The 21,721-nt window shown below is 42.7% G+C and overlaps 1 protein-coding gene across 6 annotated transcripts in view; it reads right to left on the bottom strand.

The window, feature by feature from the left end:
- The window catches only part of LOC128323826 (nardilysin-like), a 94,405-nt gene extending 73,653 nt beyond the window's left edge, over positions 1-20,752 (bottom strand). For 5 of the 6 annotated variants that reach the window (XR_008306478.1, XR_008306480.1, XR_008306479.1 and 2 more), the window contains exon 1: positions 1,338-1,631. Coding sequence is in view for 2 of the 6 variants with exons in the window: in XM_053247656.1 (XP_053103631.1) it covers positions 1,338-1,510 (173 nt within the window). In the remaining 4 variants the exon portion in view is untranslated. Of the gene's footprint in view, positions 1-1,337; positions 1,632-20,574 lie in introns of those variants that run through there. The other variant, XM_053247658.1, reaches the window with a different exon arrangement.
- Between the last annotated feature and the right edge of the window lie 969 nt (positions 20,753-21,721).

Below are 21,721 nucleotides of genomic sequence, written 5' to 3' on the forward strand. Positions count from 1 at the left end.
TTGTGAAATCTGCTGATTTCACAGTACAGATGAACCCCATTATCTGCAGGGGTTCTGTTCCTGCAGATTTCCATGGGTAATGAAACTGCAGATAACTAAGCATTGGGGCAATGGGAATTGGGGGGTTAGGTTCCTGTAGGGGGGGGGGAGATGGGAAAATGGCAAAAAATGGCAAAACCCAGCAAAAATAATTGAAATAACATGCTGTACCATGCTCCAGGGGGTCTTCATCTGTCTAATAATGTCCCCCCCCAACTGCCAACTTGGTCAATTTTTCATGAAAAATCATTGAGGAAAATCCCATGTTTTAAAAAAAAGAAAGAGCCACAAAATGGATCCTTTAAACAAAACGGTGGCTGGAAATTACCTTTGAAGTTATTTCTGGACACTTAGGAACCACAAACACAGGTATTAACCCTCTCTGTACTCATGTATGCCGAGGTTGGGTGCCTATTTTCGACCCGCGGATACATGGAACCGTGAATAGCAGTATCGCATACAGCACGGCCCACCTGTATGATGTAGTGATATACAGTATAGAGGGTGCTCACACAACTAAAAACTGGGTAGGACAAGTGTCCTATTCAGGTGTGGGAGCTGTGTGTGCTCCCAATTTTAAGTTGTGGGAGCAAGCAACTAGGTAAGATGAGGGAGAAGTGATTGTGTAGGAGGCAGGAGCTGGGTAGGGCAGTGCTGTCCTACTCAACTTTCATACTTGGCATTTGACCAAGATAGGAGGAAAAGCTTCTGTCTCCCACACAATAACCTCTCCCTCCTCTAAAGTGGCGCAGTGGGGAAATGCTTGACTAACAATCAGGTTGCCAGTTCGAATCCCCGCTAGTACTATATTGGGCAGCAGTGTTATAGGAAGATGCTGAAAGGCATCATCTCATACTGCACGGGAGGAGGCAATGGTAAACCCCTTCTGTATTGGGATTGTGCACATCTCCCAAATCTGGGTAGGAAACATGTCTTACCCAGTTTTCTGTTGTATGAACAGCCTCATAAGATGGCTTTTGAGCACATTGAGGTGTGTGTGTGTGTGTGTGTGTGTGTGTGTATATATATGAGAGAGAGAGAGAGAGAGATGCACCATCCCTTTACCACTGATTAACCTCAGCCAACCAGACCATACATATTAATTTAAGGGAGGAAACTATTGATTCCAGCATTTTCTTTTTCAGAAAATAAACAATGAGAGGACAATAGGAAAAAGTGCCCTGGTTTTACATTTTACTATGGCAGAGACTTGCATTCCTGAAGAGGCTTGCATGGCAGGGGGCTTACTATGGCATCTTAAGTGCTATTGTTCTTCCCCTCCCAAACCCCACATTCACCTGTACTCTTTGTGGTCACTAGGAGACTTAATAATCTCTGGATCTCCCACATTCCTCTTGTTCCGGCTAAAATCATGCAATGACTTGTGGCTGCGGGCTTGCTCTTGACTTCGCTGCCATAACTGTATAAGAGGGCATCTCATATCATTTGTGGACCTGGCGTTCTCAGACATTACAGTGACTCCAAAGGACTAGCCACCTGCTCCTCTCTAGATCTTCCTGCCCAGCCACTTGCTGTATAGTAATTGGCACCGTTTCATACCCAAACCAGCCTTCTCTCGACTGCACAATCCATCACTGTGGCCATTGGCTGCATAGATTAGTCTGAGAGAACATATGTTTATGATGTAGATAAAGGATCGAACCATCATTCCAGGAGGGGGATGAGGAAAGGAAAACATGACACATAAACTACAGGGGGGAAAATAAAGTTTTTAAAAAATGTGTTGCATTGTATTTAGGGGTTGGTTTGTGTGTGTGTGTGTGTGTGTGTGTGTGTGTGTGTCGTGATTTGTTTGCTGTGTTTTATGTGTTTTTATTGGATGTTTTTTAATGTTGTGTTGTGAGCTGCCCAGAGAACAATTTGTTATGGGGCAGCTAACAAATAAAGTTTGTTGTTAAAAGTAAGTCCTTCGTTCTTCTCGGGTCCTGCTCCTGGCCCTGTCACTGACATAAATTTGGTTGGTGGAGGATGAGGACGGGGCTTTTTCAGTATTGGCCCCTCTATCTCTGGAATGCTCTCTCAGAGGAACTCTGTCAATCTCTCTCCCTCATGAGTTTTAAAAAGTGCTTCCAAGAGTAGTTTTAATTCTGGTTTTACAGTTTTAGCCTCAATGTTAAAGAGGCTGTTTCTTTGCTGTTTGTTTGCTATGTTGGTTCATGCTCAGTATTACAGAGATATAATGCTGTTCTGTAGCCTGCTGTGGACTTGAAAAGCAGCATCAGCATAGTTCAGAATGGGCAGTTGCACAAGCAGCATTTCAGCAGGTTTCCACAATCAGGACAATGTGGAAACTTGAGGAAATGCTGCTTGAACAGCTGTCTCTTCTAAGCAGCCCCAGAGCTGGCTTTCCAGTCTGCAGCAGCCCCACAAGGCAGCATTACGCCTCCGTGGCACTGCACATCTTTTGGGCTATGGTTTTAGTTGTTCCTGTATTTTATGGTTGTTTTTATTGGGAGCTGCCTTCTTGAGCAGCCGTGTGTTGGAGGAGCAGGGCAGACATGTTTAAAATCAATATGAATACAGCCCTCCCTTGCCAACCGTGAGGGTTCCATTCTGGCAAAACCCCAAATTTGCAGTTGGCGAGGCACTGAAATGAATGGAAAATGGGGGTTAGGGGAACCACAATCACGAGAACACCTAAAAATAAAGGAAAATGCTTTTGAAATCGGCAAAAACCCCATAATATCGCCAAGAGGAATGAGCAGGTTGAAGCTCTGGAAATTTTGAACCTCCAAAAATCATTCAAATGCACTTTAAATCAGCAAGGGTCACCAAGAGGAATGAGCAGATTGAACCCGCACAAATCACTAAAAATCCCCCAAAACACTAAAATGAGGAATGAGCAGATTGAACCCCCCCCAAATTACTATCCCCCAAACACTAAACACTAACATTATATACCGCTTTTCAACAAATGTTCCCAAAGCAGTTTACATTTTAAAAATGAATGAATGACTAACTAACTAACTAACTAACTAATAATAAAAATAGCTCCCTGTCCCCAAAGGACTCACAATCTAAAAAAGAAACATAAGATAGACACCAGCAACAGTCACTGCAGGGATGCTCTGCTGGGGATTGTTGATGGAACTGCCTTGGGGATGATTGGTCATCAGCACCCTCAGTTTTGGCAAATGTGGGGAATTTAGCTCAAAAGGGGAGACAGGTCAAATCAGCCTTAATTTGTACAAGTACATGAACTCAAGAAAATCGGCTTGAGACAGAGGTTTTAATTAACAAAAAGGAGTTTACTGGAAGTCAAATAACAAGAGCAATAGACTACATTACTAGGCGGTCCTAAGGTAAAAGAAATACAAATATGTTTACAAATAGACTATTGTAGGGCACATCTAGCTTAAAGTTCCAAATTATGTGTATAATTTAAGCATAAGAACATAAGAACAGCCCTGCTGGATCAGGCCCAAGGCCCATCTAGTCCAGCATCCTGTTTCACACAGTGGCCCACCAGATGCTGCTGGAAGCCACAGACAGGAGTTGAGGGCGTGCCCTCTCACCTGCCATTACTCCCCTGCAACTGGTACTCAGAGGCATCCTGCCTTTGAGGCTAGAGGTGGCCCAAAGCCCTCCGACTAGTAGCCATTGATAGACCTCTCCTCCATGAAGTCATCCAAACCCCTCTTAAAGCCATCCAGGTTGTTGGCTGTCACCACATCTTGTGGCAGAGAGTTCCACAAGTGGATCACACATTGTGTGAAAAAGTACTTCGGTTTGTTGGTCCTAGACCTCCTGGCAATCAATTTCATGGAGTGACCCCTGGTTCTAGTGTTGTGTGAGAGGGAAAAGAATTTCTCTCTCTCCACTTTCTCCACACCATGCAGGCTACAGGGAGGTACTTTAAGAGAGAAGGGCAAGATTCCAGAAATAAGAGAAAGGGATAGATTCAGCCCTGAAGGAGCCGGGCACGAGGCTATATCACCTGTCCTCATGAAGATCTGACTCGGGCAGCTCGAGACTAGAGTCCTTCCGGGGAGGTGAAGTGGAAAGCAGGAGAGTTGAAGGAGTTAGTGGGGTTGCTCACAAGGAAAGTTCCAGTGTGAGGTCAGCTGGATAGATCGACAGGCAGACCAATCTAAACCAGGCACAATAAGCTGAGCTTCAGTGTGAGGGCAACAAATTGGCCAGGAAGATAGGGATTTCAGCTCAGGTGGCCCCAATGGAGAGGGGAACACCAAGGTGGTCTGCTGGAGTTATTGTTGCAATGGAGTCCGCAGCATAAAGCTCAAGGGGAGCATGAAGATGGTCTTGCTGAAGTCCTTGTTGCAGTCTGATGGAGTCCCAAGCGTAGAGCACAAGGGAGCACTTGTAGCAGTGGAGTCCCAAGTGTATAATACACAAGGAAGCACACTGAGTCATGGGGTTAGGGATACTTATATCCCAAAATGTACCTTGGGGGCACTTTGCTGCTATCATGCTCTGGGGAAAAGGGGAGTCCAGACAGGCTTTTTCGACATGCATTGTGTCTGATCGTCCTTCCTGAGTTGGAAGGTGTGTGTGAATCACCTATTATATGCAGGCCTGATTGTAATGAAAACTAGGGTATGCAGATGCGTCGAAAGAGTATCCTGTGCTGGGACTGACTCTCCCAATAATTCTATCAAAAGTTTCGATGTGCACTTTTTCAAAGTTAAGTCACTGACTCATCCCTATTGTGAGGGAGGCTGCTGCTGCACTTGTCTTTAGCTGCTTCCCCTTCCTGTCCTAATTGCTTCGTTAGCATCTGATGTTATCTCTCTTGCGAGAGGATGAGGAGAGTTTAGATTTCATTCCAAGGCCAAAATGACCTCAAATGCCAGACACTCGCAGTGTGTGGTAAAATTGCCCTTACCACTTGACAGGATTGTCCAAAGAGTCAAGCTACCTGGGGTGGGATAGTTCACCCTGGTATAGTCTGGCCATCTGTGTTGGCTCACTGACAGTCAGCAAATATGGAGTGGGAGAGGATTGGGACATAGACCATGATTGGAGGTCATTCTGAGAGAAGCCAGGTGAAGGCACCATCCATAAAGGTACAGGGGACACTGAGGCTATTCACATGCATGTGTAAAAACAGGCTAAGGGAGCCCAGTCGAGTTTGCATGCTCATATGAACTGCTAGGATCGGCCCGATACTAGACTCCCTTCAATGTCTGGCCCTTTAATGCTGTATTTTAAACACTCAGTGATGCATTCCTATTACTGACACTCTGTGCATGCGTATGAAGATAATGTATCTTGATTTTATAATGTATAGAATGCTGAAGCTCTGAAATAACTCTGCCTAAACTGTATAGGAGGTATCTGTGGGGATTCTGTACTCCTCTACAACCACGGATAACGGAACCATGGATACCAAGTCACTGAGTCAATGGGTTAAGGGGTTAGGTTCCTGGAGGCTCTGAAAAAGGCAAAAAAGAAAAAAGAAAAGAAAAAAAGAAAAAAGGGCCCCCAAAACCCTGCAAAAAAGCACCCTACCATGCCCCATAGGTGTCCAGCTCTCCACCAACCACACACACACAAAATTCCCAAATCCTGTGTTTTTTCATGAAAAATCAGAGTTTTTAAAATAAAAAACAAAACACAAAACGAATCACAAAGAATTAACCCTTTGTGAACCTCCCTGCCACCCCCTGCACATATGCTGAGTTTGAATTACCCAGCCACGGATACACTAAACCACAGATGTTGGATCCACAAATAGCGAGGTTTGCCTGTACACAGAAAACTGATAGATTAGATCAGATAGTTTATTGATAATCCTCTAAGTCTTTTACTACATATTTCTGTTAATGGTACAAATGAGGCACTCTGGTTTGTAAGAACCAAGAAATGGATGGCGAGGTCACATTACATTCAAAATACAAACAGACAGAAGTGAGTGTTCTCTGTGGATGTGCACTCAAAGAGAGTCTCCTTTTTTCTTTTCTTTTCTTTTATTTGCATTTGGCAAAGTTGTAAGGAAAGAGATGGAGTTTCTTCTCTTATCGCTGCTGGAAGTTTACTGTAAATCTTTGGTATTCCAATATGTGAATAAGTGGAGAAAATGTATTATTTGCCCCACAAATGCATTAAAACATAAAACCTGTTGTGCAAATAGAAAAAAGAATATTACAGCCGCATAATGACTAACAACAGCTTCTCTGCTATCAGCTGGAGAAGAGAAGGCAAACAAGAATGAGGAACACAGGTCAGTAAGAAGCACTGGCAAAGATTCAATGTAGGTTTATAGTACCATTATCACCTCTATTTATGACAAGGAATAAGTAGTGCTGTGGAAGAGCCAACTCAAAAAGCAGGAATGATGGAACTGAGATTTACAGTGTAATTTATATTACTAATGCATCTTCCCATAGAAAAGATAATCCAATTTAAAACCTGATTTATCTATTATGGATCACATTATATTTTGCTTATGTTCTGAAAGTTTAGCATAAGAGCCTGGATTATATAGTCCTCTGAGCCAAAGTTCATTTTAATGCAGACCAAATAAAATAAAATAAACTTTCATAGTATGTTTGGCTGAGTACCCGGCTTGTGTTCATTTATTTTTAGATCCAGTAAAATGGGCATGGAAGCAAGGCCATGATGGTCAATAGCACTTAAGAGCCATTGAAAATTAGTATGAAGCCATCAGACAAAAAGACAGGCAGGAAGGCTCCAAGAGGCACAACAATTTATTCAACTCTCTCAGCACCAGGTTTTTCATCATGTCCTGAGTTCTAGCCTTTGAGGACACAGTTCTTTTTCACATGATATTCCTCAAAATAGGTACCATTTGCAGTCATACTTCTAGAGCATCTGCCATTTTGGATGTTCAGTGGAAAAGCACATATTTTGCATACAGAAAGAGCAAAATATGTGCTCTTCAGTGGAGGTTCACTCGCAAACTGGACCACCGTGAACCCATCTGAGCAGTTTGATCATGAACTGCTTTGAACCAGTTCAAGCTGGTTTGTTGAACTGAGGAGCCCAGCTGATCCGTTCGATTGAACCAGTTTGCTTTGGCGTGCTTCAGTCTGAATTCGAACCAAATTCAGACCAAAACCACACCAAATGGTCCGTGTTCACCCCACTCCAGATAGGACTGAGAAGGATCCCTGTTTAAAATCCTCACGTGTCTATCTCAGACTGTGGTGGGGTAGTGATGTGCATGCTCATAGCATGCACAGGACTAACCTCAGAGTGGCTCTTGGGATGACACAAGAAACATGACATTTCATCTGGCAGAAGGACTGTGCCGATTGATAGCTGATTCCAGGAGAATACTGTGTGCCATTACCATGCATACAGCTATTACACAAAGCCAGCAATCTATTTTGGCCAGATATGGGCAGGTGTCACATGGAAGTGGCCTCTAACTTGTCAGGCTACAACTGGAATTTCTCCAAAGTGAAATCTGAAAGAGAATGTCAGTCTTCCAAGCAGAAACTGAAATTCAAATAGGAATTTCAGACAGTTTCTCCACATTCTAATCTGACCTTGAGAAAGGCAAAACTACATTTTCCTTTTCCTGTTTTATGTTGTATTGGTTTGCCCGAGTCCCACCAAAACAACTTCAATTGTGGAGGGTGAGCATCTGGAACAACCTGGGACTTGTCACTATGGCCTCATTCCGATTACATGACAACCCTCAGCCACAATTACCTGAGGTTGGCATTTCTCATCGTCCAAATGCATCCATCCCCAGCACAGCATCCCTCTAGTGGCTGTTGCTGGACAGGATGCCATTTATTTGTTTGTTTGTTTATTTCTATGTAAAACGCTTTGGGAACTTTTGTTGAAAAGCGGGATATAAAATATATATGTCATATTCATATTTATAATCCTGCAACCACCATTCTGCTGCTGCCTCCAAACCACAAACTGAACCCTTGGTTTGAAGTTCAGCAGGTTGCTGGAACCAGAGCTCTGCTAACCCCAACATGCCGTCTGAATGTGGCAACCTGGGGTTTGCACTGAAGCTTCATGAGCACGCACCCCTCCCCCATTTCACAACCAGTGGTTCCTGGGTGAGTGATGCGCTCAGCGGAAGAGGGAGGGGGATTGCAGGTGGAGACAACAAAACCACACCTTCTGGCTTGTCTGCAGCATGATTCTTGCCTTCTGAGCTTAATCTCCGATAATCCTACCTGCTGTTTTGCTGGTCGTCCGAACTGGGCCTATTTCTCAGCCTGACCTATCTCATATGGTTCCTATGAGGTTAAACTGAGAAAGTTCAGTCTATACTATCCTTAGCTTTTTTGGAAGAAGTTCAGGATAGGTTATGTGTAACTCCAACTCCAATTTTTATTCACATGGACAGTCAAGCACAAGAACCATTTGGCTCTGATGAAGCAGTGATCACATTGTAGTAATCAATGGTGGAAGGAATAGGAGCACTGAGGTAATCAAATAATAGACTGTTTCTTCTAATGTCTACTAGATAGTGACTCTATAGCTGAACATACTTTTGAACATTTTGTAAATGGCAGCCTTTCATTTCTCATTGGATGACTTTCAACCTTCTCCATTAACTTCTGCATTATTAATTAAATCTACTGGATGTCAAGGGCAGTTATTGAATTAAATTCTTGGCTAGTCTGTAAGAGCCAGCACTGTTGGCATCCTGTCAACACCAGCCCTCAGAATGAATCCTTTGACGGCTTTGCCCCTTAGATCTGGTATTCTCCCATGTGGAGGATGGTCATTTTTTCCCCTTCAGTGCCTGTGTTTGAAAGCATGTGTTTGTTTTAATTGTTTTTCTAATTGCTTCCACTCACTGAGTTACTGCCTTTTCTTTCTTGTTTCTTTTTGCAAAGCATATGGGGTGGTGGTATGTGAAAAATAGCTAGAAAGAACAAGAGCAAGGAACATCCATATCAAAGATAAGTGCAATTTTAAAAACAATCAGTACTTTCAAACTACAACTCCACATGATAGTCCTGGGCTGCAATCCATAAAGCAGTTAACTCTCAGTGTTTGGATTTAAGCCAATTGTCCTGTGATCTTCAATAAGAACGTATGCTGAATCCAACTACTCCTTCAAAAGCTTTACTCCTGTACTTTATGATCATTCTTATGATTTTAAAATTTTAAAATTTTGCCTTGGAAATTTTCATTGGAAAGTTTATTGATGGTTAATATCATCATTATTTTCATCGTCATCATCCAATTTCAATTATTTGAGGATAAAGTTACAGGAAATTTAGCCAAACAGGTAAACACACCTAGTAGATAAAGATGTACTCTCATCAGACTTCCAATGATGGTTGCAAATGTACTTTGAAAGTACCAGTCTTTGTGCGCAATTAACACCTTGTGCATTTTCCAGCAAAGTTGTGCCATGCACAATTGTGAACAATACAATGAGCACTTATCAAGTGTAGTGAGAAGTATCCTAAAATTCTATTTATTCATTCATTTAATTATCTGAAAGATTTCTAAGCTGCATTTCAACAAAATCTTCCAGCACTAGCATTCTGAATTATGCCCAGAAATGGATGATCAACCAATATAGCTCTCTCAGATCTGGTAAGATAGTTCAGTATGATGTCACATCATGTAGTTCATGTCTCTATCAGCAGTCTTGTCATTGGGTTCTTTACTAACTGAAGTTAGTTTCCAAGAAGTGTTAAAGGCAACCCTTAGAAGGCCACATTGCAGTAGTCACAATCACAATCACAATTAAAACAATAATATATAATACAAACAACAACAGGAGAAAAATGGGAGCGGTGCATAGATCTGTTAATATTTAAACCAGCCTAGCTTACATGAAGAAATGTCTGGGCAAATAAAAATGTGTTTGCCCAGTATCCAAAAGACAAAATGGTTGGCACCAAACATCCTCAAAAAGAACATTCAAAGGTCAAAGTGAAAAGGTTATTTCCTCAGTCACTAGCCCCTTTCCATAGATGGTAGTGGTGAACTTGGAGGACCTCTGAAGAGGTTGAGCAGAGTGTTCAGACAGGTTTATACGGTAGAAGGTAGTCCTTCAAATACTGGGTCTCTGGGCATCTACAGTAGGTACAAGTAAGCACTAGCATTCTGAATTATGCCCAGAAATGGAGGATCAACCAATATAGCTCTCTCAGATCTGGTAAGATAGTTCAGTATTTTTATTTATTTATTTGATTGATTGATTGATTTGTATACTGCCCTTCCAAAATGGCTCAGGACAGTATCATGTCACATCATGTAGTTCATGTCTCCATCAGCAGCCTTGTCATTGTGTTCTTTACTAACTGAAGTTAGTTTCCAAGAAGTGTTAAAGGCAACCCTAAGAAGACCACATTGCAGTAGTCTAATCTTGAGGTTTAATAGTGCATGGATAATAGTGGCCAGGATATCTCAGGATATGTCCAGGAGGTGACATAGAATAACAACTAGAACTGGTAGAAGTCACTATGTGCAAAATGGGAATGCTTGCTCCAATACTGTCTCCAGGCTACAGACTTGATCCTTCAGGAGAGTCTGAACTCATCCAGAATTGGATAACACCACTTCCTTGGTCAGATGAGACATCTAACAACAAAGATCCCACTGTATCTGGACTGAGCTTCAGTTTAGGCTATTACTGGTTCCAGGCACTGGTTAAGTACTTCCACTGCTTCATGATTCAGAGGAAAAGGAGCTTTCACATTAACTTCAGTGATGCTTCAAGTAGAGAATCAGATTGAGAGCAGTGTCAAAAATCCCTAGCAGGCACGTTAAAATTAGTTTTAGCCCTTTTAGGTTCAAGCTCCACTCAACTACTAATGCCTAATACCAGTTGGTAAAGGTGTTCCTCATGAAGTGTAAGTAGGGAAACTTGCATGGAAACAAAACTAAAAGCACTGGTTTATATACCTACTAGGAAGGAGCTTGACAAATTATTATTTATTACACGTCCTTCCAAAGAGCTCAGAACAGCTTACATGTGATTCCTAGAAGGTCTCCTATCTAGAAAGCTTACAGGACCAGAGCTGTTGAGCTTCAACTGCCGAACTGTCTCATATGCCTTTAGCCGATTGCTCCATCTGAGATCCATCTCCATGGGGCAAGCCAGCATCTTACCTCATGGTTTAAGCTATTTTCATGACACATAATCAACCTTCCTCTTTGGACATTTGGGCTGGTATTGTGCAAAGAACCCAGTTTGGATGAAAGTAGCTGCACATAATCAGCTCTCCACAAAAAGGCAGTCACTATCTTTAGATAGCCTCCATATGAACCAATTTTTAATGTAGCTTCCATCTAGTGGCCTTATCAAGAAACACTGGCCCTAAATGTCTGTCCACTATTGACCCCACGGACTAAGTATTTTGTTACAGCAAAAGTCTGTTTCTCACAAGCTAAGTTAGGAATTAAAAGAAATACCTAAGCATTGGTCTCATGCACCAGAAAACTAATATAAAATATAATCTAATCATTTTTCTGACCTTCTTAGTACTGCGGTTGGGACAAGAACTTAACGTTTCTCAGCTATTTCATAGAATTTCAATGTAATTCTGTCATTTTCTGTATTAAGGATGGGCAACCTGCCGGCTTGGATAAGCATAACTGACCCATACATTTGTGCAGCACTCAAACTAAACTGAACCTGTGCCATTTCTCAAGAGATGGGAACTTGGGGTTTGAACTATTTTTGTAACATTAATTTAAAAAATTTCTTTTGGGTGTCTCTATTTTTGCTGATTCCAGCTGGGATCTGTTATAGCTTTCACAGGATTAGCCTTGTAGCAGTTCCAAGCTAGCTGAAATATTGAATTATTAGCTTTATTATTTGTAGTTTTATATAGAGTGTGTAATGTGCTTTACAATTCTTATGTCATTCATCCATGCAAATTTTGTTTTTAAAAAACCGGTGATTAATATCCCCACTTTTTCAGATCATGAACTAAAAATGAGGAGCATTGCAAAACCAAAGGTCAGTCAATGAGTTCAGAGATAAGATTTAAGTCCTGATCAGCCAAATACTCTCCATGCCTATCCAACAGAAAGTATCTGTTACAGCAGCCTATCATGATAAATTCCCCTACTTCACACAGCCCCTGCGCATAGCTAAGGTGCTAACTGGAGACTCCTTTCTCCTCTCAGTGCCATCTTAGTCCACCAAGTCCACTTAAGGGTGCACTGCATTTTTGTACTCCTTTGTTTGGTTTTTTTTTGGGGGGGGTCATGTTTTTTGTGTTTTTATTGGATTTTTTTAAATGTTGTGTTGTGAGCCGTGGCAGCTAACAAATAAAGTTGTTTGCTATTATTATTATTGTTGTTGTTGTTGTTGTTGTTATATTACCCCTTCTAAATGAGCAAAGCAGTACCTTTTAAAAGTGGTGATTATCTTTATTTAGCAGGGTGAGACCAACTGGCCCTATGCATCCACAGCACAACATCCTACCAGTGGATGTGGCTGGTGTCTATCTTATGTTTCTCTTTTACATTGTGAGCCTTTTGAGGACAGGGAGCATAGATAGATAGATAGATAGATAGATGATGGACACACATACATATATTGGTAAATAAATATTCATCTTCGTATTATTGTGTTGTTGCGATGTTGATGATGATGATGATGATGATGCCTAGGGCTGCCTGAACCTTGCAGGTGGGCGATGTAAGTGGCAGCAGACAGAGCAAAGAAGTGCTGTCTCCACAGTTTCTATGCCCTCATCCTTTATATATCAATACCACACTTTCTGAGGTCTTAGGTAAAGTAGATCTTGAGTCCAAACTACTGAGATCTTTCTATCCCAAAACTGGAAATGCTCTCCACTTAGCTTTTGAAAGCAAACTCCCTGGAACTTTTGTAGATATGGAACTGCTTGGAACTACTGTGCTTCAGTTAGAGATGCAAGAAACTTGGCTCACTTATATATTTATGAATTAGTACCAGATAGACAGGACGGCATCAATTATCTGTTCAACTGCTTCTGGCTAATGTAACCAATGAACACTCATTAGGGTATTATTTGGGTGTTTTAAATCTGGTTTTTAAAATATACTATCTGTTTAATGCTTCCTGATCTTCTTTTTTATTCCTATGAGCCTAGGAAATTTTAAGACTCTTCCATTAATTTATCAGTGCAGCATGACATGGTCATATTTTTGTGGTCTTAATATTGCCTCAGTGTGAAAAAGGCAGCTTTTTCTATCTGTTTAGTGTCTAATTTAAGATACCAGTCGCCCTTTTCCTCTCCATGTCCCAGGAACACGTAATTCTGAAATTTCTGACTAGACACCATAAAGCCTGCTTTCAGGGATTTTCATCCTCAAAGCCTGTCATGACTCAGATGGTGAGTAGCCCCATCTACAGATATTTGTGGCTTTATGAGCTGGAAGATAACTTGGAACAGGAGAGACATTTGATCCTAGACAACTATAGCAGCCAAGACGTTCTTGAGGTGAGAGGTGAAGATGAGATCAAGGATAACCTGAGGTCAGCAGTCATGGAATTACATGGGATGATTGCTGGTCGTGTGGTAGCTAGCATGAGCTGTCCCCTTTGCTAAGCAGGGTCAACATTGGTTTGCATTTGGATGGTGCCTACATGTGAGCACTGTAAGAGTCCCCTTATGTGATGCAGCCATAGGTTAGTGGTAGAGGTCCCATGTTCACTCCCTGGAAGAGCCACTGCTAGTCAGTGTAGACAATACTGAGCTAGATGGACCAGTGGTCTAAGTCTGCATACGATGGCTTCCTATGTTCCCAATCCCAGTCAATTCAAGCTATAGAAATAGGAGCCTAGGAAGGGTGAAGCCAAGATCTGTGGCTGAATTCTCAGCGCAGAGGTAGGAAAGAATCTGAGGAGCAGGATGAGAGCACAGATGAGGTGTTTGGTGGAACACCTAGCTCATGCCATCACCTCTTACTCATTTTGGTCCACCCTTCTCCCGTGAGAGTGCACCACACGAACCTGAACTATAAAAGGGATTCCTTTTCCATTAATACAGCCAGCTCTCCGTCTGTGTTGATCATGCTTTTTCAACAAGTGAGCATTTTTGGCTTTGGCAGAGGTTAGCAGCTCGAGTGTTCATAAAATACTGGGCCCTTATAGGCAACTTAGCTCCCTTTGGAGCCCAGTATGCAGTGATCAAAATGCACCAACTGATAGGTAAGATGGTTATTTAAATTCTCTCTAACAACTTAGGTCAGGAAGTGCCCCCCCCCATCTCAGTCATGGAGGAAGTCCAATCACAGAGCCATATACTTACACTTCATAAAAGATGGTAGCTCTTATCACACTTGGTTGTAATAATAACTCGGGGATGTTTTCAGTGTCACAATACAGGGTGACATTAGACTTATGAACTGTGATGTTTGGCATGACCAGTGATGATGCTTTGATGGTTGGGGAGTGGGGGCAATCCAGCTAGTGATGCTATATTTGCAAGGGGGGGGGAGGAGTCTGGAAATCCCTGTTGTGGGGAACACTGAACCTGCCTATAGGCACAAAATAGTATAGGAACATAGGAAGCTGTCATATACTGAATCAGACCATTGGTCCATCTAGCTCACTATTGTCTACACAGACTGGTAGCGGCTTCTCCAAGGCTGCAGGCCAAAGTTATCTCAGCCCTATCTTGGAGATGCTGCCAGGGAGGGAACTTGGGACCTTCTGTATGCAAGGGCTCTGCCCAGAATGGCCCCACCCCCTATGGAGAATATCTTACAGTGCTCACTCATGTAGTCTCCCATTCAAATGCATACCAGGGCGGACTCTGCTTAGCAAATGGGACAATTCATGTTTGCTACCACAAGACCAGCTCTCTCCTCCCTGTGTGTAAGCACTACCAAAAAATGCTGTTCTAATGCTTCAGAACTGTTTAATTTAAATTTTACCAAAAGATCTGAAATCTTATCCCTCAAATTCTACTCATACGGATATATACTTCTGAATTTTGTGTGTGTGTGTGTGTGTGTGTGTGTGTGTGTGTGTGTGTGTGTGAAGGTGAGACAAAAGTCTCTGGGATTGCTTTAACGTGATTGAAGTTGGGTCACCTGGAGAAAAAGATAGGGCGGTTTCACACCTCATGCCAAGCCTGAATCTCAGAGGAGCAACTGGAGCCCTGGGAATGTATGTGCTCCCTACTTCTGGTGCTGGGAATTACATGCCAGGATTGGGCATGTCGTATAAGCCTGTCAGTCTCAGCATATTCTATCCTACGTGTGATATGGAACCCATCCTGTAGCTAAGATCTGAGGTGAAAATCAGATGTCGGGTCCCGTACAGTGTTCCCTCTAACAGGGATTCCCAGATGGTGCTGACTACAACTCCCAGAATCCCCAGCTACAATTTCTTTTGCTTGAGGATTATGGGAGTTGTAGTCAACAACATCTGGGACTCTTTGTTGCAGGGAACTGTATCATAAGGCATCCATATCACCTGAATTTCTGTGGAGCGGCCAAAGCCCCAGGAATGCATGCACAACTTACTTCTAGTTTGGGGAAGGACATGGCAAGATTTGGTGTGTTGAACAAACCCACCAGTCTCAGCAAAATGTTTGTGGAGAATAACCATATTAATGCTTCAGAAATTGGGAGCATGGAGCAGATCTTTGAGTGAGTTCACATGTATATAAAAAATACTCAATGGCTGCAACATCACATAATGCCTTGAATGTTAAGAACATAAGAAAAGCCCCGCAGGTTCAGGCCCAAGGCCAATCTAATCCAGCATCCTGTTTCACTCTGGAAAGCCAACAAGCAGGAGATGAAGGCATGCCCTCTCTCCTGCGGTTGCTCCTCTGCAACTGATATTCAGAGGAATCCTGTCTCTGGAGTTAGCCATCAAGACTAGTAGCCACTGGTGGACCTGTCCTCTATTAATTTGTCTAAGCCCCTATTAAAGCCATCCAAGCTAGTGGCCTGCACCACATCCCATGGCAGAGAATTCCATAGATTAATTATGCCTTTTGTGGAAAAGATGTGTTGTTAAAAACTGACAGTACAGATCAAATGCGGCGTTCCATGAGTGGCCAAACTGAAGCTCTCCAGGAGTTGTTGGACTATAACGCCCATCCTTCCCAGCTGCAATAATCTGCAGATGTGAATTATGGGAGTTATAGTGCAACAACATCTGGAGAACCTCAGCTTGGCCACCCTTGCCATATACAGAGCATCTGCCATCATTTCAATGCAGTGGCTGACATCCTGACTAATGTGTGCAAAGTTCCAACAACAGCACACATGCAGCGCTAGCCCCTACATTTCTGAAGCATGGGCACTCTTGCGCACAAGTGCAATTCCTCCGGAGCTCTCCTGGCACTCCAGAAGCACTCTTATTAGTCCTGACTTCCAGGGACTTGTTTCTGGTCTAAGACAGAGCTTCTGGAGTGCTGATTGAGTTCCGAAGCAATTGCACTCTTGTGCTAGAGCACAAGACCACCAGAAAAATGGGGTCTAGTGGGCTGTGTGTACAGTTGTTTGAAGCAAGCTGCATAAGTCAGGACGCCAGCCAGAACCTTTACAAATGGATGCTGTTCACATGCTCAGCTGCAGATCACTGGGTGTTAACTCATCGAGTGATGTATTACCTACAACCCTTAGAAAGCTAAGAAGTATAAACAAGAGTAGCCATTTTATCAGATGGGCATATAGTCATCCCCTGAAGCCTTTATTGTCCATTGCAGAATCAAAGGGAAAGCAAAGCTAAGTCAATAAACGTCTATAAACTGTTTCCAGAGGTGAAATATGGCTCATCTTTGTTGTAAATCTGGTGGAAGTGCACTGAACTCTGTAGTTTTATCACCAATGACAGTTTGTAAATTGAAGGCCATTATTATAATAGGCCAGTATATTGCACCTTACAGTTCAAAGCCTAAAAGCTACTTCGTCCTTTCTTTTCTTTGATGATTATGTCTGTTTCTGTTACAAGTGATTCAAAGGGGATTTATTTTGTGCATTTATTGGACAGATGTAAAAAAAAAAAAAAGTGAGAGAATAGTTTGTCCCATGGTGATTCTGCTATGCAGCTTTTTATAGGAGAATACACTGCAGAGGAGAGAAGTATAAACATGTGTTATCGTTAACTGATTTGGAGCCTTTGATGTTTGAACGAAAATTAACTTTTTCGTAAAATTTGTATGATTGAAACTGTGGAGCACTGAAAGAAGTGTCCGTCTGCAGCAACCTGGGTTCAAGTCCTCAATAAAGCTCACAGGCTGATCTTGGCTCAGGACAAACTGCATGCCATGTTAAATGCACCATTAGCTTGGACGTGCTTCAGTTCTCTTTGGTAAACAGCAGCCGGAGCTAATAAAAAGAACCGAATCAGGCCCCTGTGGATCGGGACTGCAGGGGAACCCTGTCTCCCACCTTAGTCCTGAGACAGATCACGCCCTCCCTTGGCTGCAGTCTACATGTGCATAAAGTTGCCACTGGCTCTGACACAGTGGGTTGCAGCTCAGAGGAAGAACATCTCCCTTGATTGCAGAAGGTCCCAGGTTCAATCCCTGGCATCTCCAGGTAAGGCTGGAAAAAGACTGCTGCCTGAAACCCAGCAGAAGCTGCTGCCAGTCAGCACAGACAATACTGAGCCAGATGGACCAATGGTCTGACTCAGTATAAGGCCGCTTCCTGTATGCCTATGCTCCACTTCAGTTGTCTTTGGAACTGGATCAGTACCTCCATAGCAAGGCATAGTGGGTCTCTGACTTGCCTCCCACCACGATCCCAATCTGGACTGAGCCTCCATCAAGACTGCTGTTTGCCAAGAAAAACTGGCAGCTTTCATTGCTATGAGCCCCCACCCGCACGCCCGGCAAATAGCAGCCTTGATGGAGCCCGTTCCAGATGGAGAGCATGGCAGGGAGCAAATTAAGGACCTGTGATTCCCACTATGGTCCTGATCTGTAGAGGCCCTGCTCCCAGAGGTGCACTTAGGTAATTTTGGTGCCTAAAGGCCTTTGGAGGCCCCCCTCCTGCTGCACGTTAAAGATCATCCCCCTACACACACACACACACACACACAATTTTTAACACTTGGGATATATTTATGCAAATATGCCCTAGCAGAAACATTTCAGTACACAACTTAACATATTCCAATCCTACATTTTTCTCCCCCCCCCCATTGCTAAAGCACCCGGCACAGGTCATAATCACACTTGGCCACCTGGTGCAGTGCGGGCCAGCAGTGACCACACCACCTGGGACGGTCTAAAGAGGATTTGGGCACCCCCAGGGGTTTGGAGACCCTGGACTTCGGCCCCGAAGTCCAGGGGTAAGAGCACCACTGCCTGCTCCCTAACCTGTGCAAGTCTGGATATGTGGTCCTGATGCAGTTGCTATTTGCTAAAGATCTCAAAGCAAGTGGTGCACTGAAAGTTACATGCAGTTTCAGGACTGTGGTGGTGGGTAGAGTCCTCTGGAGCCTGTGTTCCTGACTCAGGAACACAGAACACTTCCTTTACCAAAGAAGCATATCAGGGCCAGTGATGCATTTAATGCCATGTGCAGTTTGGCCCAAACTACCCTGAAGGATTGTTGTGAAGATAACATGGAATAATCCTCATGTAAGTTGTCTGGAGCTCCTAGCATGACAGGCAGCTTAAAAACGATAAAGAATACAGCTGCAGCAGCTTAACTTTCTGATCCTAGCCACAATTGCTTGAGTTCAACAGAATTTATTTCCAAGTGAAGTGCTTATGAACTCTGCAGAAGCCTATAAAGTTATGATCATATTCCCTTTGTTCTGTTAGCTTCACAATGATATTTTATACTGAAATTCAAATAGTGCAGAATTATTTCCACTTCATAGGCAGCTTTCTGTAATTTGTAGCCATGTATTCTGGGCGTGGGCTTGTGGGTTTACTAGATTTCAAAGTTTTAGGACACAAATTTCCCAAAGTTAGGTTATTAAAGAGCTCAGAGCAGCTTCCACATGGTTCCCAGACAGTCACCCATAAAGCAACTTCCAGCACCAGACCTGCTTAGCTTCAACAGAACCCCATCAGTTGCCTTCAGACCAGTCTCTGGGCCTCTAAATATATGATAGTAAATAACAGATGACAGTAGCTTGAGCTCTTTATCTCTGCCACAGTTAGAGATACCAGCTCCAATCCTCTGCACAGTTAAGTTAATTAAATCCCATTGAAGGCCATGGGATGTCAGTGGCCTAACTGGGTGTAGGATGGAAGTCATTGTTTTCTTTTCTGATTCCCAGGGATGCAGCCTGCCAATCATCTGTGACTCCTTTCCCAGCCTTTGTTTCTGTCATTTCTTTCCCCCTTTCCTGCTCTTCTGGTTCTGCATAGGATCTGCTATTTTTTTTTAAAAAAAAAAAAACACCAACAAACTCACAGCTCTAAAACAAATCTATCTTCTGTAAACACAAGCTTGTCTTTGTGAGAATCTGGGGGGCCAACTCTGGGATATTCTCTGAAACTAGTAGGCACCCATACTGGTCAGTGTTAAAGTAAAGTGAAGGAGAACTTGCATAATTTTGTCTCTTCTTACAAGTTCGTTTGACTGACACTGGGTATGAATGCGGGGCGACCTCTTGCCCTCTCCCGCCGGAGGGTGCTCTGTTCACTAGCTCAGAGCTTGCTTTTTCTTCCTCGCAAGTGAGGGAGAAGAAGGCATCTCCTACCTGGTGAAGAAAGCACTTTGCCGGATGGAGAGGGCGAGGGGACACCGTGTGTGTGTGTGTACCCAGTGCCAACCACACCCCTTCCCCTTGTATTGGTGTGCTGATGCAAGCGGAAGGGGCGTGGCCAGGACTGGGTACAAAGACAAGTGGTCCCTCATCCTCTCCAGCTTCTGAAGTGCTTTCTTTGCTGGTTAGGAGCTTCCTTTTTACTCATGATGGAGGAAAAGGGAGCTCCTAGCTGGTATGCTCACCACACCATTCATCCTACCACACATTCATACCCAGCATGGCAGGGAACGATATTGGGGGGGTGGCAAGGGGTGCCTATCGGGGGACACCTTGCCAGCCCCCTGGACCTCCCCATAGCCAAGGGACATTCCTACCACCACTCCATTAACTCTATGCCTACCTAGGCCTACCCTGACTTTAACTACTCTTGGCAATGCATACAGTACCTTAATACTTTACATTTACCATTAAATAACGGCTCAAAGGTACAACTGCACCCTTTACCCCTGTGTAACCCCACGTCTTACTCAAGAAATGGGGGTAGGTGGGTGAAGTTCAAGTCTGTATATGTTCTGAGACAGTGTATTTCTACCAGTGATTGTAAGAAATAACAATTCTAATGTCAAACTCAAACTCTAATGTCAAAATTCTAATGTCAAACTCAAGGGATTTATAAGCATCTAAAGTGTCTTTGTGTACACACACACACACACACACACACAGTTGCATATGTCAGTTCATGAATTTGTTAAGCACACGTAAAGATAAATTTCAAATTCCTGTTTACAAAAGGGTACAAATCATAAAACATACATACAAGGCTATCATAAGGCTATTTTATGATAGCTTCTCTTTCACAAAGTAGCATGTGGTTTGATAAAGAAAACCAAAACAAACACAAACTCCCAATCTCCTTTTAAGAAAAAAATGTCCCCAAAGCACTTTTGCACAGTTCATACCACTCCTGCGAGAGGCTTCATGGGTGTGCAGCTGAAACGAAGGGAACAGACGTGCCATGAATTGATTGGGCTTGTCCAGGTCTCAGACTGGTGCACAACGTGTTTGAAGAGGAACTGCAATAAAGAAGCAAGTTCATCCATCGCAGGGTTTCCAAATCTCCTTCTCGGTCCAGGAGCACTCTGCTTCTTGCTGGACTGGTGGAACCTCCAGAAGATTCTGAGGACCTTCTGAGCATGCTCCACTAACCCTTAAGAAAGGGGAGGGGAGATCACTACACCCTCTAGTAGCCAAATTCAGGGAGCCTCTATTGTTAATCCACACCATAAGCTGACAATAATACTGGTAGCAATGGTGAGGGTTACACCTGCACTGTGCCCTGGAAATAGATGTTTTTAAAGTGGGACTAAACTGAATGGTTGGGCTGGCAGTTGAACATCTGAACTTCTTGTACCTCATTGTGTAATTCTAATAATAATCACATTATCAAAGGCTAGGCCTAGCCAATGATTTATTTATTTATTTATTTATTTATTTATTTATTTAACATATTTCTATACCACCCAAAACTTGTGTCTCTGGGCAGTTAAACAATTAAAATCATTACAATATTAAAATCATTTAAAACCCAACATTAAAAATATTAAAAATATAGATCTAATTGATTAATTAATTAGTTAATTATGCTACACAATGATGTTTATTATGAACATGAAAATCCATCAGTTCATGCCTACAAAGCATGTGCGGGTGCAAGAGTGTTTAATATGCATTTAGTATAACATATACAAACTTATTTAAACAAGTAAAGGAAATAATTAGTTATAAAACAAATGCCATGGTAGACTGCTAGCAGAACCCGATACTAAAACTTACTTTGCCCATCAAAACATAGGAACCAGTAAAGCATTGGAAGTATGATGGATTCTATTTTATTTTGTTTTTTAAAATCGATCAATTGGGAATCTACTTTTCAGCCTCCAGTGAAAAAAAGTATCTTACTCTTAATTCAGTATGTGTAGCTGCTTGAAACATTCACTGTAAAAGGACAAATCTTGAGCTGGGATTTTGGTCTTCTCATGCGTATCAGAACGAAACGAAGCTAATGTGTACCGTACCTTACCACCTTTCTCAGAGGGTACATCAGTA

Source organism: Hemicordylus capensis, chromosome 4 (assembly GCF_027244095.1).
Source record: "Hemicordylus capensis ecotype Gifberg chromosome 4, rHemCap1.1.pri, whole genome shotgun sequence".
NCBI lineage: Eukaryota > Metazoa > Chordata > Lepidosauria > Squamata > Cordylidae > Hemicordylus > Hemicordylus capensis.